General features: G+C 38.0%; 2 protein-coding genes and 1 long non-coding RNA gene across 5 annotated transcripts in view; 1 reads left to right on the top strand and 2 right to left on the bottom strand.

Moving 5' to 3' along the window:
• C1H3orf22 (chromosome 1 C3orf22 homolog) overlaps window positions 1–8113 on the bottom strand; it is a 42622-nt gene extending 34509 nt beyond the window's left edge. Inside the window, exons 1-2 of one of the 2 annotated variants that reach the window (XM_074283792.1) lie at window positions 7631–8113; window positions 4700–4775 (exon numbers count right to left, since the gene is read on the bottom strand). The gene's annotated coding sequence lies outside the window, so the exon portion shown is untranslated. The remainder of the gene's footprint in view (window positions 1–4699; window positions 4776–7630) is intronic. The other variant, XM_074283790.1, reaches the window with a different exon arrangement.
• LOC141551767 (uncharacterized) lies at window positions 1225–8404 on the top strand. The gene is made up of 3 exons (XR_012484956.1): window positions 1225–1480; window positions 5663–5870; window positions 7307–8404. It is a non-coding gene; the product is annotated as an uncharacterized LOC141551767 (long non-coding RNA).
• Window positions 8405–15460: 7056 nt separating this feature from the next.
• TXNRD3 (thioredoxin reductase 3) overlaps window positions 15461–21064 on the bottom strand; it is a 33181-nt gene continuing 27577 nt past the window's right edge. For both annotated transcript variants that reach the window (XM_074283788.1, XM_074283789.1), the window contains exons 14-16: window positions 20587–20682; window positions 16539–16673; window positions 15461–16343 (exon numbers count right to left, since the gene is read on the bottom strand). In XM_074283788.1, the coding sequence (XP_074139889.1) occupies window positions 16281–16343; window positions 16539–16673; window positions 20587–20682 (294 nt within the window). In that variant the 3' untranslated portion in view covers window positions 15461–16280. The remainder of the gene's footprint in view (window positions 16344–16538; window positions 16674–20586; window positions 20683–21064) is intronic.

The raw sequence follows: 21064 nt of genomic DNA, 5'->3' as shown, positions 1-21064 counted from the left end.
GAGAAGACAGAGACACAGACAGGGAGAGACAGAGAGACATAGAGAAGAGAGAGAGAAGAGATACAGAAAGAGAGAGAGGAGAGGCAGAGGCAGAGAGATAAAGAGAAAGAGAGAGGAGAGAGACAGACACACACAGAGAGAGAGACAGAGACAGAGACAGAGAGACAGAGAGAGAGAGAGAGAGAGAGAGAGAGAGAGAGAGAGAGAGAGAGAGAGAGAGAGAGGGGAGAGAAAGAAATTATAGGATTGTAGGATAATGAATAGAATGCTACACTTTGATCAGAAAATCTGAGTTCAAATCCTGTCTCAAATACTTATATATTCATTTAACTTCTTAGTGATTCTAATATTCCAGAGTAGGTAGTAACCTACCTTAGTAGAGAAAGTTCCCTAAATATCATTGAAAGCACAGATGCCATTTAAAAGTAGAACAGCACATACCCTAGCAGAAGCCCAGCTTAGGATTCTGGTGGGCAGAACTAGAAAAGTAAATCTTAGTAAACACAAGGAAACCAAACTTCAACCTACCAAGGGACTGGTTTACCCTCTCCCTCACCTCAACTCTCTTAAATGTGTTGGATTACACTGTAGAACAGAAACTTCTATAGACTGCATTATCTCAGACCTATTTAAAAAAAATGCTTAAGCTTGATTTTGAGCTACTTAGGCACTTGACACTCCCCCTGATGATGGAAAAATATATATCCTCCCATGAGTCCCTGCCTCTGATTGAGGGAAGGGCCCAGATTCCTGCCAGTTCTTCCAATATAGCAAGGGGAGTTGGGAAAGGAAGAGAGATCTGGAGGTAGGATAAGGCAACTGTCTGTTTTCTGTCTTAAGAAGATGGAGCACTCCCAGATATCACTAGCTAGTATTTGCTATAGTACAAAATTCAGACTAAGGTGTTAAGGACCATGCCTAGGTGAAGGATCAGGTCAATTCTCCAAGAGCCTCCACAGCTGTGCATCATAAAGAGTTGAAACTTGAAAGAGTTTCGGGGCAGTCTTTGCTGACATAGGTGTTGCTTGTGGACTGGGAATGAGATTAATTGGAGGCAGAGGGAAGAGGAGGGAGGTCAGAGACTGCAACTGCATCTCAGTGGAGAGGTCAGAGAACAGCAATGGCCTCTCAGTCTCCTTGTAACATCATCATCATCATCATCATCATCATCATCATCATCATCATCATCATCATCATCATCATCATCATCCTCTCACATGAAGAGATCCATTCAACAGGTCTAAGTTAGACTTCCAGCAGCCACTGGCAGGTGGCTCCCAAATCACAACACTGAGGCAAGAACCATTATTTGCTACTGTCCTTTCCAAAGACCGTCTCTGAGACAGTCTCACCTTGGAATGCTCCTTGCCTGGATCTACCAAAAGTTCTCTCTAACTTGAGGATGAACAACAGTAAATGGAAAACTATGTGGAAGGGAGAACCACAGCCAATTCAATTCAATCTGATCCATTTCAAATAAGTAAATATTTATTAAGCCCTGGAGAAGTTGGGAAAAAGGAAAAAAGTATAGAGACTTGAACTCTAGTCCTGCCTCAATCAATAATTTTTTGTTTTTTCAGTCCTGTCTGGATCTTTGTGACCTCATTTGAGTTTTTCTGGATCTGTAGCATCCTTCCCCTCAACTATTACCCATCTTCCTCTTCCACAACCCTACAGTGGCCAAAGCAAGACACCACTGCCTTCACCACCTGCCCTCTCTGTCATTTCCCTGACTTGTCCAATCTTGGGGAACTCTTCCTGTTTATTATTTTACGGACTACTTAGCACTGGTGATCTCAAAGGCAACCCGGGTGGTCTTTGTAAAGTTATCAGTGTGGGGAGCTACCTTAATTTGAACCGCCTTGACGGGAATTTAACAGAGACATTCTCAGCTACAATCCACATCAGTCAAATGACTTAGAAACAACAATCTAAGAATCTTTTGTACTTACCTTCTGTTACAGAATATTGTTCACAAACAATGTTCTACCAGTAGATGTCATTGTAGGAAGAAAAAACCAACAGACAAGCCAGTCTGGTATCTTTGCCCAGAAAACCCTTCTTAGTTAACACTGATAAGACAGGACAGCTCTGCTCCATTTTATGTCTTACCCCAAGGTCACACCGCCTGGTAATTGTGTCCTTGAAAGGAGGGGCATTTTGTTCTTTATCCTTATATTCCCAGTCAGGTTTTCTAGTTGACTCTTATCTGAGGTCCTAAATTCCCAACCCTGGACATAGACTTAGAGGATCAAAAAGCAAGAAAAATCCCCAGAAGTTGTCTAGTTCAACCTATGCTTGCCCGAGAATCCTTTTGTTGCTTTTCAATTGTGTCCAACTCTTCCCACTCCACTACTACCATTTTGGAACCTGAGGCTCTTCTTCAAGGTACCTTTCCTAATTCTCTCAATTACTAGTACCTTTTCCTTCCTCTATCACATTGTGTTTTGTATAAATCCTGTATTTTTATTTACCTATCTTTGAATTTGTTATAATCCTCTCTCTCCCTAGGGGATAGAGACTGTCATTTTTTGTGTTTAAATTCCCAGTGGCTAGTACAACAATGCCTGGCATATACTAGATATGGAATAAATGTTTACTGTTTAATAAATTCTGACACATAGTAGATATTTCATAACTGCTTGTTGATCAATGGATAGGATTAACTTTTTGACTATAATGTTTCACTGTTGCCTTGTGGAGAACATTCAACTCATAAAAAATTCCTAAATCATCTTCTGCTGGGATTTCAGTCTAGCTACATTTTCCCTATCTTAGTTTGTGACTTTGATTTTTTAAAAATCCATTTATGGAACTTCATATTTAGCCCTTCTTAAATTTGGTCTGATAGGATCTTTGTGGATTCAGATTCTGTCACCTGATTTTTGCTTAGAATTCTCCGGCTTCAAATTTTGTGTCATTCATAGACATGATAAGTGCTCTTTTTCTGCTTTCCTTGAGTCACTGAAAACAGCATCAAACAAGTTTGCTGGGGGGAGAGGGGGGGCATTTCATTAGAGACCTGTCTCTAAGTTGACAGTGATCTATTAATGACTGCTCTTTGAGTTTAAACACGAACCAGGTGCAAAATCACTTAACTATATACATCTAGCTCATTTCTTTCCATCTTATCCATAAGCATCACACAAGAAACTGTCAAATGCTTTGCTGAAGTCTAAATATACTATACTTATATTGTATCAACATTCCTCTTATCTACCAGTCTAGTTAACCCATCAAAAAGGAAATACATTTATGACCTACTTTGCAAGAAGCCACACTGAAGGCTTTCAGTGAACACTGCATCCTTAAGCACTCATAAAGGCATTGGAATATTCGAGCATTTAACCAAGAAGTCTATAGATAGTCTGCAGACTCCAGCTTCTTTCCTTTGTGAAAATTGAGACAATATTTGCCTTTCTATAGTTCCATGGCAGTAACATTCTTGTCATCTCAGATCTTTCAAAGATTACTGACCCAAGTTTGGCAGTCACATATGTCTGTTCTTTCAATACCCTGCTATAATGCAGTTTCCTTGGGCCTGTTGAGTTGAACTTGTTAAAGGTACAAAGATGCTGTGAAACCACCTTTTATTTATAAGATCAAAGATCTTGATAGAGCTGGAAGGTACCTCAGAACACAGCTAGTCCAACCTTTACTCTTCTTGGGAGAAAAAGTCAAGTCAAAACAAAAGTTCAGTAATTTGGTATGTTTTTTCTTTTCTTTTTTCTCTTTCCTTCTCTCTCCCTTTCTCCTCTCCTCTCCTCTCTTCCCCCCCCTCTGTCTCTTCTCTTCTCTTCTCTTCTCTTCTCTTCTCTTCTCTTCTCTTCTCTTCTCTTCTCTTCTCTTCTCTCTCTCTCTCTCTCTCTCTCTCTCTCTCTCTCTCTCTCTCTCTCTCTCTCTCTTCTCTCCCTCTCTCTCTCTCTCCCTCTCCCTCTCTCCCTCCCTCTCTTCCTTTCTCTCCCTCTTTCCTTCTCCCTCTCTCTTTCTCTCTCTCTCCCTCTTCCTCTCTCCCTCTCTCTCTCCCTTCCTTCCTCCCTGTCTTTTATCTATGTAAGAATCCCTAATTGGCTGCTAGGTGGCACCACAGTACACAGAAAGCTAAGTCTGCACCCAGGAAGCCTCATCTCCCTGAGTTCAAATCCAGCCTCAGACACTAGCTAGCTATTTGTCATTGGCCAAGTCATTTCACTCTGTTTGCCTCAGTTTCCTCATTTGTAAAATGACCTGAGAAAGGAAAAGGCAAGCCACTCCAGTATCATTGCCAAGAAAACCCAAAATGGGGTCACAAAGAGCCAGATAAGACTGAAAAACAGCTAAACAATGACAGGAATTAGCAACTTTTCTAAAATATATAACTTCTCAGGAGGGACTAAGAGTTAGGGACTCAGCTAGGGACTTAAGCTGTTCCTTAAGTATTCCACAGAGTCTCACTTTGCCTTCTGACTGCTGTCTTTTATCCTCAGTGCATGTGTCCTTTGACCATCTACTTTACTTAAACATGGCTAAAAAAAAAATCCCAGCAACAACCTTTATAGGAGGAAGATACTTCTGGATGCTGAGTGCCTTAGGTATGATCCACCTTGTTATTTTGGAGAACAGGTGATCCTAGACAATGGTAGTCATGCAGGAAGAAGGAAAGAAAGGGCCATGCAGTCAGATGTGGGAAAGCATTAATATGAATCATCTTAAATATTACCTGAATACCACAGATGGTCCTAGTGGCAGCTGCTTCCAAATCAGGACACCAGTAAAAGCAAAGTCTCTTCTAAGCCCTGAAAAAAATGTAATATTGGCTGTTCTTCCCTTCTTTTTCTGCGTCCCTTCTTAGTTTGAGGCTCCTAGAGTCCTTATCTTTCTCTGTCTCTCTTTCCACATAATGCACACATGTACACATACACTCACACACACACAAATATGCTCAGACATGCAACACATCTTCCTTCCCTCATCTTGCTAATTTATGATTACCTCATCTAGGATTTATGCATTTTAAGGATGATCTCCTACTGTCTAAAGAAAAACTATATGCCCTAAAAGAGGGATTTCAGGCTTTAAGAAGCAGAAATAGGAAAGGCTTTGGTTGGGTCAAAGAAGGAGGAGGAAGAAAGACCATTTATTTACCACCGTCCATGAATGACAAGTCATATCACTAACAGTGTCTTCTTTCTCTGCTGTATATCAACCCAAGCCTATTTCTGTTAAAGATCCTTCAACTTGCAATGGTTTCTAGAAATCTTATCCCAGACATTCTTGGAAATGTATATAGTGAAGAATCTGTAAATTTTATATTCACTTGTTTTGTAACTTTAGATTTGTATATATTATCTTGATTTTGATTCTGACAAAGTCAAGAATGCTTGAGTAAAAATCATTATCCATTAATTGCAACTGTAATAAGAAAAGTGATTTTCAAATTGGAAAGTTAAGGTAAAATACTTACATACACATATACACTGTGCATATGTTCTTTATTCTTGAATGCAATTTTCAGGTAATTTATGTGCTGATAAAATAGCCTTGTGTTTAATAAGCATAATCATATTAGCTAACATTTATATAGTCTTCTAAGTGCCAGGCTATGCCAAGGGCTTTATAATTATCTTATTTGCACCTTACAACAACCCTGGGAGAATACATTATTGTATTTTCTATTTTACAGAAAAGGAAACTGATGCAGACATTGAGTCACTAGCCCAAGATCAAGTGTTCTAAGTACCTAGTAAAGTGTCTGAGGATAGATTTGAACTCGGGTCTTCCTGATTCCAGTCCCAGTGCTCCATTCCCTAGACCACCTCGTTCTCAAGATAAGATCTGTAAATTAACACTTTTTGGATTCTTCCCATCCTTCCTCTCTCCATGTAAATCAAGTGAGTAGTCATTAATGTGGTAGGACTTGAAAGTCATTAAAAGATTGATTCTCCTCCCTGCCAGGTGATTTGGGGTAATAACATAAAGGCCCTTGGCAAAAATGAAATTTGACCCAGTCTCTCAGGCTATTCTCATATACATGATAAAGAGTATATACATGATAAAGGAGTTAGGGAGCCTGAAACTGATCACATGGCCAAATTCATGAATGGCTTTTGATTATTGACTTCCAAGAAGGTCTCTAGTGAAGTCTCAGAGCTCTATGCTTTGTTTTAATAGTTTTTTTTTTTTTAAATCAGTAATATGGGCTAAAGGCATATATGATATACTTATCAAATTTACTGAAGGTATATAAAAATGGGAGGAGCTACTCTACATTGGATGACAGATTCAGGAAACTAAGATGACAATATAATATGAATATATATGTGTAGTCTTATACTACACAATTTCGCGACATAAGGTGGAAAAAGTGTGCCTGTGAACAACAATTCATCTGATGAAGATCTTGGGATTTTAGAGGTTCAAGCTCCATAAGTCAATAATGTGATGATATAGCACCCCCAAAAAAGCTAATTATTATAAAATGTCTTGAGAGGCAGTATTCAAGTCTAGGTAGATGATATAATCCGATATATCTCTGAACTGGCCAGACAACATCAGCAGAATTGTGTTTAGCTCTGACCAAAATTTTTTAGGAAAAATATTAATAATCTGGAAAACATCCAGAAGGCAATCAGAATCAAGAGTATTAAGATCATAAAATATAAGGAGCAGTTGAAGGAATAGATTTATCTTGGGAAAGAAAAGACATGAAGTGGGAATCAAGGGGAAGGACATGATTCCAATTTGTTTTCCTTAGTACTTGAGAAGCAATGGGTAGGAGTCTGTAAATAGAATTTCACCTTGACATAAGAGAAACTTCATGATGATTTGGAAGATCCCAAAGTAGAGATCCCAAAGAGTAAAGGCTACCTCCGGAAGAAAGCAAAGGTTTGAAACCACTTGTGAGTGTGTTTCAAAGGGGTCCCATGTGGGGTGCACTAGGTGGCTTGTTATTCAAAGGAACGTGGAATCAAAGAATAAGTTCTGACCCAGAGAATCAGGATGCCTGTATTCTGGAACAAATGGTATCATTTCACAGGCCATTTCATGAGCCAAGAACTTGCTTTTCTGTTTACTCAACTTTGAGGGAGTTACTGACACTAATGCCCTGCCTCCCAAACTTAACTACTTGGGGAAGTGTATATATTTGTATTTAAACATATATGCATATACATATACACACATATATACACATGTATATATACACACACACATATATATGTTTATGTGCTTGTACATAAACATATATATATATACACACACATATGTGTATTTTTATATAAACATTCTCACACATTGACTTCCCTGGCTTACTTCTCATCTTCTCCAGGTAGCTGTCCCAGCCTTGCCCAAACATGTGAACAGACTTTTTCATCAGAGCAGTTTGAAAGGTAATGGGTAGAGGCCAGAGGGGATAAGACACACAGAAGTGGAGAAGGGCTAAGGGTCCAAGGCAGGGAGTGACTGCTTGGGAGCACTCACCCAGGGCACACCAGGGGTATCAAAACCAGCAAACACTTGCATACTGTTCAGCCCAGCCTAAGCTCCTTGAGGACTTCTTCACTCCTTTGTCCTTAGTATTTGATGGTTCTCTGACAGTCCCCCCAGGGGTATCTGTAATCAACCTTTAGGAACAGTGCTGGTCAGCCCCTACCTTTTCACTGGCGGGGATCCTTGCAGCTTCCCAAGTATACTGCCTGGGCACTACGATTTCTGGTACTTAAGGCTCCCACTGGGAATGCCTTCTCCTGTCTTCTCTCTCGCAGGATTCTCTCCTCCTTCCAGGGATTACTGATCTAGGCCTCTCAGCCAGGCCCCAAAGTACTGGTGTCTTACATCTTTCTGGACTTTGACCTCCAAAGGTCCATGAACCCAAATGTCTCTTCCAAATGCTTGTACAGAGGTGACCTGGAAGGGGCTAGGGAGGTCTGGAAGAAGAGGTTTGGCCCCTCAGAGTCATCTTGAGGGTTTGGCAAATTGGGGCCCACTCTTGGGCTGGAAGGTAGGAAAGGTAGGAGTTGGGTCTCACACACTGATGAGAATTTGGCTCCTGGAGTTTTGGATTGACTCAAGAGAATTCCTTGAAGGGGAGGTACACCAACTTATACTAAGGGAGGGAGGAACCCCTCAAATGCTTAGCACATAAAGTCTGCCCACCTCTGTCATCAAGCTATGGGTGGGGCTCGAATCCGGCTGCCTAGTAACAGCACCCCTCCCTGTTTTCCATAATTCCCCGAGTTTGGTGTACCTCTGTGACATCTCTTCCCCCCTTGAAAGCTGCTTGTCATACCCAGCTTGATCCATTGTTACACAGCCGGATGGGAAAAGGGACCACATTTTAGACCTACCCCTACAACCTTCATGTTTAGTATCCTTCCTCTAGAAAAGTAACTCCCAATGGCCTAATACTAAAATTATATGTGTGTTACCTCTTTAGTCTCTGTCATTTTCTATTAGCAAAGATTAATTGAGAACTTGGGAACTGAGGGAAAATACTTTCCTGGATATTCAAAAGCAGGAACTGGGAAATTTGGCTTAGGAAGTTAGTCACTGAATCTATCATGATTATGCCCAATAAATATTTCATTGAATGAACTGTTAGGAACTTTAGAAGCTGAAGCCTGCTTGTTTTATGGATGGAAAGAGGAGGCCCACTATGATGAATTCCACAAGGCTACACTGCTATTGTATGACAGAGCAGGGACCCAGGTCTTCTGACTCAGCATTGCAGGGTATTAATGCTGGAAAGGGTCTTCAGAGATCATTGGAGTCCAGGCTCTTCATTTTAGAGATGAAATAAACTGAAATCCAGGGAAGTGATTTGACCTGTGTTCACACTGCTCCTAAGAAACAAAGGATACAAGCCCATGTCTTTTGATCTTACATCCTGTGCTCTGCTCACTATGCCCCTGCCTCCAAACCCAGCATCCCTGTAGGGTCTGGCTTGGCTGAGGGAGCTAGGAATATGGTTTAGTTCTTAGCCCATCTTGGAAATGCGGGAGAGCAGCTGCAAGGAGAGTCTTTTCCTTTCTCCATTCAGGTCATTTTGCTAATATCTTTCCACTGAGGGAGAAAAATGGGCTTGTGGAGAGGGCATCCTCAAACTTAATTCTTCAGTGTCCTACATTACAAGCCGTGGAACAGAGACATACAAAAGTAGTTCCTATTTGCATGAAGACAAGAGCCTGGTCCCTAACTTGGGAAAAAATTCTCCATAGAAAAAAAGAAAATTACAAGTACATAGATGTCAATTCTTACAATGGCTAGTAATTATGTTATCTAACTTGATCTTAGTAAGTTTGTGAGATCCTATTATCCTAATTTCAGTGGGGTTACAGACTGAGAAATTAGATTTGCTCAATTAAAGCAGAATTTGAATTTGGATCTTCCCGAGTCCTCACAACCTATCCATTGTGGCACCTGACTGACATTATAATAAGCTCACAGGGGAGATCGATGAGGGCTGATTTCATCATGAAAGATTCACTGAGAAGATGGTACCTGAGATTACAAGAATAGTGGAGAATGGAAGAAAAGGGAACTTAAATTTCAAGGCAGAGCTGGAAAGCCAGCCTATTCAGGGCATGTGTCTGATTGAGACTCTTGGAGTGTCGGCAGTAAAAGTGCCCACAGACATGACCTGGGGTCATTACTGAGGCTACAGGTTTAGAGCAGGAAGATTTTTCTGGCAGCCAGCTTTGTGCAGAGGCATAGAAAGAAGTCCATACTAACTCCAGTTACAAGTTAATAGTAACTTGTAGCTAGAAGGTGGCAGGGGTACAATGGAGAGTGCTATGTTTAGAATAATGAATGAGTCCCAAGACCCAAGTTCAAATCCCATCTCTTGACACTGAAGAGCCACTCCTTCCCTGTGTCTGTCATCTATAAAATGAGAATACTGACCTAGATGATCTTTCTGGTCCCTCCCAACTATAAATCTTTGATCCTATGAACACTGTAGGCTCTGAAATGAGAAAGGGTTGGAAGCTAATTATTTCTATGTAATCACCTAATCCACTTTAGCTTTTCTGCAGATTAAAAGTTCTTTCCAAAATGTGCCTTTCTTTGAAATAGTCAGGAGATGCAGTGTTGAACTGGCTGTGTAAGCCTGGCGTCACTTAACCTTTCACTCAGTTTCCTCTTCTGTAAAGTGTGGATAAGAGTATCTATCTCCCAGGGGTGGTTGTGATAATCAAATGAGACAGTAATTTAAAGTGCAAACCTTAAACCTTAAAGCAGTATGTAAATGAAGCTGCTATTATCAGGAAAGACTGAAAACCCCACTTATGCATGTTAAATTTTAAGTGTATACTAATGCTTTGTTGGAGTTGTGAACTGATCCATCATTCTGGAGAGCAATCTGGAACTATGCCCAAAAAGCTATAAAACTGCATACCCTTTAATTCATCAATACCACTGCTAAGTCTATCCCAAGGACATAAGAGGGAGAAGGACTTACATCTGTAAAAATATTTGTAGCAGTAATGAAAATGATGTAATATTATTCTATAAAAAAATGAATACTGATTTCAGAAAAGCCTGTAAAGATTTTCATGAATTGATGCTGAGTGAAACAAGCAGAACCAGGAAAACATTGTTTTGTACACAACAGCAAGATTACATGATGATCAACTCTGCTAGACTGGGTTCTTCTCAGTGATCCAAGGCAATTCCAATAAATTCCAGGTGGAAAATGTCATCTTCATCCAGAGAAGGAATATGGTGACTGAATGTGGATCAATGAATATTATTTTCACTTTTTTCATTTTTATCTTGTGGTTTTTCCCTTTTGTTTTTTCTTTCCCATCATGACTCACATAGAATGTAAAAAAAAAAAAAAGTACCTAAAAATATTAAATAAGAGTTTAAGTGAATGTTCACTCTCCATTTTCCTTCTGTGGTGAAAGCAATATTCTATGTTCTTACCCTATGCAAGATAGATGTTTTCCTTAAACAGTATTAAAATTATCTTTGAGAATTAATTGGCTCAGGGGACTAAGACTCATGTCATTGATGCAGTTTCCTGGTCACCTGAATGCAGAAAATAGCCTGGACAGTAGGGGCCAGCAGCATGACCAACACTGGCACAAGAAAGCTGGGCTTGGCCGAATCAAGCCTCTCTCCTTCCCCTGCTGTGGCTAAATAAACATCCTTTTGTTAATGTTAGAAGGCATGAGGATGTCTCATTTCATTCCAATCTCAGACCTGAAGTAGCAGCTTGGAGCTCCGCAAGAAGTCTTTCCTTAACGTTCCCTAATGCTGATGCCTTCTTTTAGCTATCATTCTGCATCTATTGTTTGTATATGGCTATTAGTGTGTTCTCTCCCTGGAGACTGAAGTCCTTAAAAGAATGGGTTTAGGCTTTATATCTCATGTACTTAAGGACAGTGCCTGGAACTTAGAAAACAATTAATAATTGCTCCTTGACTTGGCTTGATCTATTATTCCCTTATCTAGACCCTGACTCAGTAATAGGTATATCAAATAAATCTCTTCAAGTCGAGGAGGGGTATGCCTAATCATTTGGACCATTTCTCATGGCAGTTTTTACCAAGGTTCAGAGAACCTGAAGCTCTTAAACACAGGATGATGCAATAACATAAAAAAGATAGGTGAATTTATTTTAAAAGAGACATCTATGTTTCTCTTATGACAAAGACACCTGAACTGTTACAGTGAAACAGTCCCAGGTTCTCTTCTAAGAAAACCAAAACAACTGCAAATTTTGGAGTACCAAGGGAGAGTTTAAACTCAACCTATGAAAATGTTTTGATCAAAACCTGAATAAGAGCTATTGCTGATCATTTACATATCTAAGTTTCTATAGAAACCCATCTGTGTTTGGCATCCATCAGATATGTTCTTTAGGTAGTGGTTGCCACAGCAACTGATATTCTGCAGTCTCTTCCTCAGTAATAAATGCCAGAGATGAATGTTTAAGATGTCTGAAATATATACGGACCAATGGGGGTGCCTGAGATTTTCAAACCTTTACTCCCAGAGGGTTTCTAGAACCTACTTGGGCTAAACCCTAAAGGATTTGGCTCAGAAATTAGGAGCCTGGGTGGGGGCCACATATATCTAAGAATTATTCAACCATTTAGGCAAGGTGCACAGTAGAGGTCATGTTTTAACTGCTACAACCATAGGCATTTAAGAGAAATCTGAATATAATACATCTGAACCCCTTTATAGCTCTAATTTTCTCTTTAGTCCCCCCCTTTCCTGTTCAATACTCAATCTTATTTGGGATATTAACCAACATTTTCCACTAAAAAGATCAAGCCCCAAATTAGCTTCTTTTTGTAAACCAATCTATCCTCCTCCTCTCTTTGTACATTGGTAAGAAATAACCCAACCTACAGATATCCTAACCCTTTAATGAGATATAATGTTAGAGAAGACTGAGCAGGAGTCTCCAGATTTAACACAGAGATGCTAGGACACCCAGACGCACATGTACCTACCCACATAAGAATCATCAACACCCTTAGGTATGGCATCTTTATAGATTTATTCTTATAATCTTTTAAGTATGTCAATTTATCAATTGTTATCTCTATTTTACTACTGAGAACTGAAACCAATTTGGCTTGTCTGCTACAAGCTTTTGTTTGCTTGGCAGGCTAGACAACCAGATCTCAGATAGATATAAACTCACTGAAGGCAGGATGGGGGGAGGGAAAAATTTTCATTTTTGTTTTCATATTTTCAATGCATGGTACCTCATAGCTACTTAAATGCTTGACTTGTTTCTTAGCACAAGCATCCGAATAGTCAAAAGGACCAACTGGGTGCAAGAGGAGAATGACTACAACAGGAAACACTCCAATTAGTTCATGTTCTACACCTAGGAATCATTTAAGTGTTATCAACTCGGCAACTCATGATTATTACTATTCTATACTTCTTGTGTACCTGGTTATGTCATCTAAACTTCAAGGAAATATTGGAATATGCTTATTTCAGTAAACAACATGGATAGAGAATGGAACCAAAAATGCAAAGTCCAGGATAATTTTCAGTCACATCTTTACAATGACAAAGACTGCAAATATTAGGACTTAACTGCTGAACATCAGTGCTGCCCACAAAATCTGCTGTCAACCCCTGGGCAGTAGGTCAAATAATGACCTTTCATTATTTCTTTATGAGAACATGTGACCATCAAAGACCATGTAGTAGGCCCAATCTAGGGAAGATGTACTGGAAGCAGTCCATCCTATGAATCAGGTAATAAAGCAGAAATTACAATAAATGAAAACCACCACCTATCATACAGGCTATAGCCCATAGAATCACCAACAGCTAAATGGGAGAACAAAAAAAAATCTGTGGAATAGACCAATGGCCTGTTTGGTTGCAGAAAGGGAAACAGCAAAGACAGGATCAATTTTGGCACATGGGAATCTGCCCTCTCGATATGTGGTACAGAATAAAGTCAGAATAGAATGTGTATGGGGTGAGATGAGAAGGTATGTAGGCTCATGAGCCCATTATAGGGATAATCAGTTCAAAATTCAAAGCCTTGGTCTTCCCTATGCCTGGGTTAATAAGCTTAAATAAAATCCAATGTTCTCATTACTCCACCAAGTATCAATGATGAAAGAAGACAGGAGGCATCTGTGAACTGGGAAATTCAAACACATCACCTCTCCCATATGAGTAGTAACAGCTTCACTGAAAGAATAACTGATTTAAAGTAAATATCCTAGAATAGTGAAATGTAAATACAGCTCTGTTTTGTAAATATGCCAATTCTTCTCCAATGCCCCAAACCAAAAATAACCTGCTTCTTTATACTTTATCTACTTCATTCTTATGAAGATTTTACTACTAGATTTTAAAGTCATTGAAGATGGAGACAAAAAATTAAAAACCTGTTAAATACACCCAGCTGTAGTACCATGGCTCAGTGAATGTGTCCTCATCCTGAGTTGATGAGTCAAGGTGATCTCACTCTGTTTATCAGGGATTAGAGATACCCCCACTTTTATCTAGTGCATCTTCCAGAGCATTAAGGCCACAAATGTTTAGAGTCACAGTCTGATTCTATTGCAAGTTAAACAGGTCATGTACACACTTTTTTAAATCAACCCAGGTTTCCAGTGAACATACTGCCTAAGGTCATACCACTTAAAGCAGAAATCACAAGCCAAGCAAGGCCCAGATCAGTACTGCTCAGAGACCTCCAAGGATGATCTAATTTAATAGCCTGTGCTCATTAATGCCATGCAGAGGGAATGTAGAGGTGAGAGATGTGTGCTTTCCTTCAGATGACAATTCAGGGTAAGATGTCCCAGCATGCTGCAGTGAGCAGGTGCACCGACTGCAATTCATGAGCTCTATTCCATGTGCAATATTTACCTCATGTTACTTCTTATTTGAAGATAAAATTTACATCAACCTTGAAAATAAGTATATATTTATGTATACCCTACATTTCTTTCTCCAAAAGGCTTCTTTCCCAGTAAAGTATTATAAATAAAAAATATTATTATAAATTATTATATATTATAAATAATAAATAAAAATATAATAAATTTTTAAAAAACATTCAGAGGTGAGGAATCAATATCCCATCATATCCCATGATAATCTAAGCAGGAAGAAGGGAGAAGGAAGAAAAGGGGGAAAGCAGAAAGGGTACTGAACCACTTGTAAGTAGGAGTATGGGAGTACAGGACTAAGATTTCCAAAAGAGACCATAATTTAAAATGTTTCTCCCTCTCTGCCCTTCTCTTATTCACTCACCTTTTGAAGACAAAATAAAATCCACCAGGCCTTGGAAAAGTGAGGGAAAACAATCCACATATATGAATGTTAAATGCTCTGCTAAAGAACTACATTCAAACATGTATCTCTTTTCTAGCCTCTTACCATACAGTTCTGATGTGCCAACAGAATTTATTGTTTCATGCATATTTACTTTGAGATGTAGAATTAAGGTATCCACATGAACAGTCTACTAATTTACTGACCACTAATGCACTTTTGCCACAGGTCTAAATTCAGTTCCATACTATCCACCTACATATAAAGCTGTCTAAACCTCCCTCGAAAATAATAAATAGTACTAGACTAGTTGGCTATTGTTGTCATTAGAAGTCCAGTTGCATCCAGATCAGTGGTAATAAAATCATTTAGAATCTGAAATCCACGTCAATGTATGCGACAGTCCAAATGAAATTTCATACCACTTATAGCTGTTCATTTATTGAACCTAGATTTCATAATACATTGTGGATTAAACAGTTAAAAACCATTTGAAGTTACTTAAATTTCACATAATACAATATTGGAAACAGTCTTGTAATTTTATTCTTTGAACCAGAGTGAAAAAAAAAAAAAAAAAAGCAAGCATTTGCCCCCCCTGAGATGAAAAACTTTCTCTTATTAGAGAAATACCACGGGAAAAATAGCCTCAGGTGTGTTAATGATATAAGGAAATGCATGAGTGCGAGAAAATCAGGAGTCAGGCCTCTAAAAGGGTGGGAGATAAAATGCACTCCCAGAGAAAATGGTTTATTGAGAACATTATCTAGACAATGTGGAGCATTGTCTGAGGCTACAGCCTAGCTCAATCTCTGTTGTGCCAAAGGGCAAACAAACAAGAATGAGGAGCATTCCTAAGCTACTTAACAATTTGATCGCAAACCGCCAGGCAAAAAATCCTGAGTAGTACAGAATTTTTATGGCAACCCAAGCACTCAAGCAAACCTCCCGTATATCTGAACACCTTATCAGAAATATTTCCATTTCCAAGTCCAATTCATAAGAGACCCGCTGTGAATTCTAGGTTGATCTGTTAAAATAGTGCAGTTTGACGATCAACTTTACTTCCGGGTAAAGTTTTTATACAAATAACAAAGTAGAGGGTCAAACATGTTGGCAACTGGGACAAGTTAACTGTGGCTAATTGTGCAACTCACGAGTTCCTTCAGGAGGACTTCGGTCATTTAAACTGGAAACTGAGGAGTCCTGACTTGCAAGGGAATTATCAGTCTTAGCTCACCTCACAATAGGGTTCTGAGCTGGGACGTCAAGAAAGCAGGATCACTGCTTTTCCAAGAAAGTCAAGATTTCTTAGGCAAATACCCTGCTGCTATGCCGTTTTCCTTGTTGATCTTTCCTACAACTACCAAAGAAAAGTCTTGCATCTTTTCTGAGCACTAACAAATTTGCTCTGTTTCTCTTTTACCTGAGTATATTTAGGTTGTTTTGTTTGTTTGTTTGTTTGTTTGTTTTTTAATCTGAGAAAAGAATACATAACAAGGAAAACTATAAAGCAGCAGGGTCTAAGCTCAGCAACCTTTCTGAGAGATATTCTGTCCTGATGACTTTGTAATTTCCATAGTTGTGAAGATCTGTTAAAAGAAAAGATATGGGTATTGTTGGTATTTTAACTTAGACAATATAAGTTACATTTGTTGTTTCTCGAAAAACACCTGCTGCTAGCAGATAAAGCAATTATTATATTTTTTATATTTATCAATAAGCTAGCTTTTTAGATCATTTTTCAAACCGCCCAGGAGGTCAGCACAATACTCTTGGTTTCTTACCTCACCACAGGTAGGATGGATGCCAATAGTATCATCAAGCAACTGCTTGGTGAGGCCACATTTCATTGCAGCTGCAAAGCCCTGGGTAATCTCACCAGCATTGGGGCCAAGAACATGAAATCCTATCACTCGATTCTTTCCGAAAAACAAAACAAAACCAAAAATCCCCAGGTTAAAAGTGTAACTAGCAACGCCTTAACCATGATTTCAAAGCTGGAATATATATATAAAGCTTCTACTACAGAACAATAATCCTATTTTGGAACTGTGTCTAGGACATTATCATGAAACGGAGCTGCTGTAAGAATCAGTTAAATGAGGCAGTAAATGCACATCTAGAGTTAATTTGCTCTCAAATTTACCAGAACAAGCAATTTAACAACTGCATGAAGGAGTTCATTAGTATGATGTAAATTTTAGAATTATGCTCAAGTGCTACTAAACATCAACATAACAAATCAGAATTAAAGTCCAACATCAGAATATTCCTAAGAGGCTGATGTTATAGTAAATTCAGGGTGTTACTGGCCAAGGCTCCTGACATAAAATACACAGTGCTTAGAACAGTGACTCCAGCAGAATTTTACCTAATCCCTCCATCCAGGTGTTTGGAGGCCACAGGTGCAGTTGTATTCACAAAAATTCTATCTGCATTTTGCTCTCAGGAAATTTTCAAGTGAAAGCTGTTGTAAAACTTTCAGGTTACTTATCTTTTGATTATTCTCAGATTCCATTCATTCATTACTAAATTAGATGACTAAATACGCATTACTAAACTAGATTTCTAAACTCCAAATATGTACAACAGGCAGAGAAAGATACATAAAAATGGGTAAACAGCAAGAGTAGAGACAACAGAAATCTGGGCTAGGCTCCATTGTGGAGAAGATCTACTTAAATGATACATCCTGTTCTATAGAAGCAAGTCTATTTAACATATAGATTACATAGTATGCTATTATAAATGTCAAGCATTGACTGAATGGCAAACTCCTAAAAGATAAGGATTGTTCTTTTTTTCCCTTTTTAGAGTTAGATACAATCTTTTTTCCTTTTTAGAATTAGTGAAAACCTTGGCAATTGGATAAAAACTCAAGACTTTTTGCAACTTAAAAAAAAGGAAATGGAAATGATCCTAAGTTCCAGTATCAGTTCTGCTCTTGATCAGCTGTAACAGCTTGGACAAGGTCTTGTAACTCTCTGGTCCTCACTTTTGTCTTCCATAACAAAAAACAAAAAACAAAACAAAACAAAAAAAAAAAAAAAAAAAAAAGAGGGCAGAATGAGGCATCTCTAAGAGCCCTTTCCCTCCTAAGCTCCCTAAGCAAGAGTGATTTACTTTAAAATGGAGAAGAGACAAATTATCAAGCACTGCTGTGTGCCTTCTGTGCTTTCCCAACAAAAGGTTTTTAAGGTGACTTTTTCCCTAGCAGTCAGAATCCACAAAAAATGCCTTTTAAGGCACTGCATCCTAGATGTTTGGATCTGATTGTTTAGAAGAAATCATTTGTATCCTTTAATTTAAACTTTATTCCTTCACAAAACTGAAATTACAGAAAACTAACATTTATAATGATTCAATATGGAATTTATCCCATTTCTCACACTCTAGTGATTCCAGGAGAAACTGAGACAGAAAGATTAAGCAACTTGCCTAAGCATCACAGAGCTACTAAATTTCAAGATCCAGTGTTCTAAACACTTGGGTAACTGAGGTTTTTGTTAAGCAGAATTTAGTTTCCTGATTTTGAAGCAGGAATTTTATAGAAAAAAAACAGAAAATATTTTAATAGAAAAAGAAAAAAAGAGGATGTAAAACATAAGTTCAAATAGATGTCATGTAAAAATATAAGGTATTATAAAAGAATATGAAGATATAAAATAAAAATGTAATAAAACTTTTTTTTAAATGGAAAAAGAGAAACTGCCTATGTTGGGTGAAGCAAGTTCTCCCCCAAAATATAATGGTCATTTAATTATATTCAATTTTCATCACTTGTTACTACCCACTAAAGATGGGTTTTACATTGAAAATATAAAATGTGGCTAAAGATATTATTTTACCATAAATGCCAGTACTCATCAGCCAAGACGTCCTTCTACCTTCTTTATCTGACAATGGAATCTTATTACTGACATTATAAGTAACCTTTGAGTCAGCTCTCAAATGTCTGTATGCTTCTTGGATTATACAATTAATTTTTAAGCCTGATCTTCTTATTATGCATTATTTTCCAATTTCCAACTATCCAACAATCATGAAACAATGGCAAGTCTGGTTATACAATACTATCACATTAGAAGGCTCTAAGAGCACTGAAAAAGAGACTTCAGATACTAGCTGGAGATATCTAGTGTTTAATGACCTCTTTGTTCTACCTGTAAAGAAGAAGCAGGGTTTGGAGCGAAAACTGTTGAGAATGCATTGCTAATTAATATTCATTTCATGTTCTCAGGCAATGTGACCAAAGTAGAGGAATCCCAGAGTTGCAAGTGATGGCCAGAGTAAATACACACAGGCTCAAATGATCCTCCCTTCACAGTGCTCCAATTAGAGATCCATTTCCTGTTTTAGCCTTCAAATGCCACCAAGGGAAAGCTAAACTTTACACATGCTTCAGTGTAAATCATTTCAATCAAATAAGCAGATTTCCAAGCCCCAACATTCCACAAATTTACAAACTCATTTCTTATATAGGACAGAACACTAGATAGAACTTTGATTGGCACAGTTAAGGAGACCAGGCCTAAGAAAGAAATTATGGCCAGAGGGCACTGTGAGGCAACAGGCACAGGAATCAGGAGCTGTTCAGGAGTAAAGTATTAAGACAAAGACCAATTTTGCAATTTTGCCTACATAGCATTTTTGCCTGGGGGCTTGGAAGCACCTGGTATGTACCAATGCCAGTTAAAATGTCAGGACGAGTTTGGAAATTGCAAGCCTCAGCTTCTCCCAATTTATCCTGGACTTCCCAATCCGGACTATTCCAGTCCTGCCTCTCTAGTTAAACAGGTATCTTTCCATCCAATCCGCACCCATCCCTGGAGAAAAAGCAGAAAGTCAACTAGTCTCCTTTTCTTTTACTATTAGTATGATGGAGGTCAAATGGGATAGGGACTGTTATATTATGTGCTCAATGGGAACTAACAAGTTTAAAAAAATTTTTTAATCAGAGCACAATAAAATACACCGCACTACAAATATGAACACAATTTTCATTTCTTCTTCTTGATTCAGAAAGTATTTCATAATGTTGCAGGATCTCAAAACTGTCATCAAGGATATACTTTCTCATAGTACTGAAAACACACACAGGGGCAGTCAGAAGAGAATTCTGATTTATGAATGCCATAGTACTTACTGTCTAAAATGCTCATCTAGCAAATATTGTACACCTGCTTATTGTTTTAGTTATCTTTTACATGTGTCTTTTAAGAGACAGTGACTATGTGGCTCTTCTCTGTATCTCCAATGTCTGTAGATTGGATGGCTCCATAAACTTTTGAAAAGAGTGTTAACAGTTTCCTTATCTTTACTATTGGTGTAGGCAAAAAAAAGTAGGTAAAACTATGGCAAGAGGACTTAGTATGAAATAAATCTTTGTTCTTATTAGATTATTTCAAATATTCTCCTTCAGGACATTAGAAGCCTTCACTTTTACATCTTCTGCAAATAATACCCTTTTCAAAGTCCTTCTGCAAGAACTGTGTAAGAACAAAAATCTACTTAAAAACAAAACAAAAACAAAATTCAAAGCCATGAGTGATACTAGCTGATGACTAAATGTTTCAAATTTTATGTCTAATTTTAAAATGCAAAAATACCTTTAAAATGAAAACAATTACAAACATACAATGTTATTAAGCTTCAATTATATAACTTGTAATTTTCCAAATCAGCCAAATAAACATTAATTGGATAATTATCTGAATAATAATCTGTTCTGCAATCAAATCTCTTTGAAGTTCATCACTAAAATTCAGATTTCATGAATGAAAGTTACCCTCTCAAGGTTATTATTAGTTCATTTCCACTTCTAATACATACGTTGTCATGTTTATTGCAAATTATCTTTCCAAAACAAGCATTGTTTTCTCTGCCGGCTATTGTCCATTCAACAGGCCAGAAAAAGGTATGATATACCTAAAAGAGAAATGGGGAAAAAATTTTACTTGGGGCAGGAAATTGTTTACTGAAATTCAGTCCTCCTGTAAATCTCCAAGAAAAACAATATCCTTTTGGGGAGAAATATGTTATAAATTTAAATGCTATGATCTAAGTCATTTAATTTGAGATTTAGACCTGTACAGATTCACAATTACAGATTCACAATTTTTCCAACTTTTATTTTTTTGGTTTCTTACCTAGGTTCGAATACTCAAATTAATGTTAGATTTGAAAATAAGCTTTGGAAAAATGAAGGAAAGTAATTGTATTTTAATATAACCAGTGGCTAGGAAACATTTAAAATCTTTCACATCATAATCCAACCGCTAATGTATAAATATTAAGAAGTTTATATAGT

This window comes from Sminthopsis crassicaudata, chromosome 1 (assembly GCF_048593235.1).
Source record: "Sminthopsis crassicaudata isolate SCR6 chromosome 1, ASM4859323v1, whole genome shotgun sequence".
Taxonomy (NCBI): domain Eukaryota; kingdom Metazoa; phylum Chordata; class Mammalia; order Dasyuromorphia; family Dasyuridae; genus Sminthopsis; species Sminthopsis crassicaudata.
Note: the sequence above shows the minus strand (reverse complement) of the source record. Positions and strands in the feature narration are given on the sequence as shown.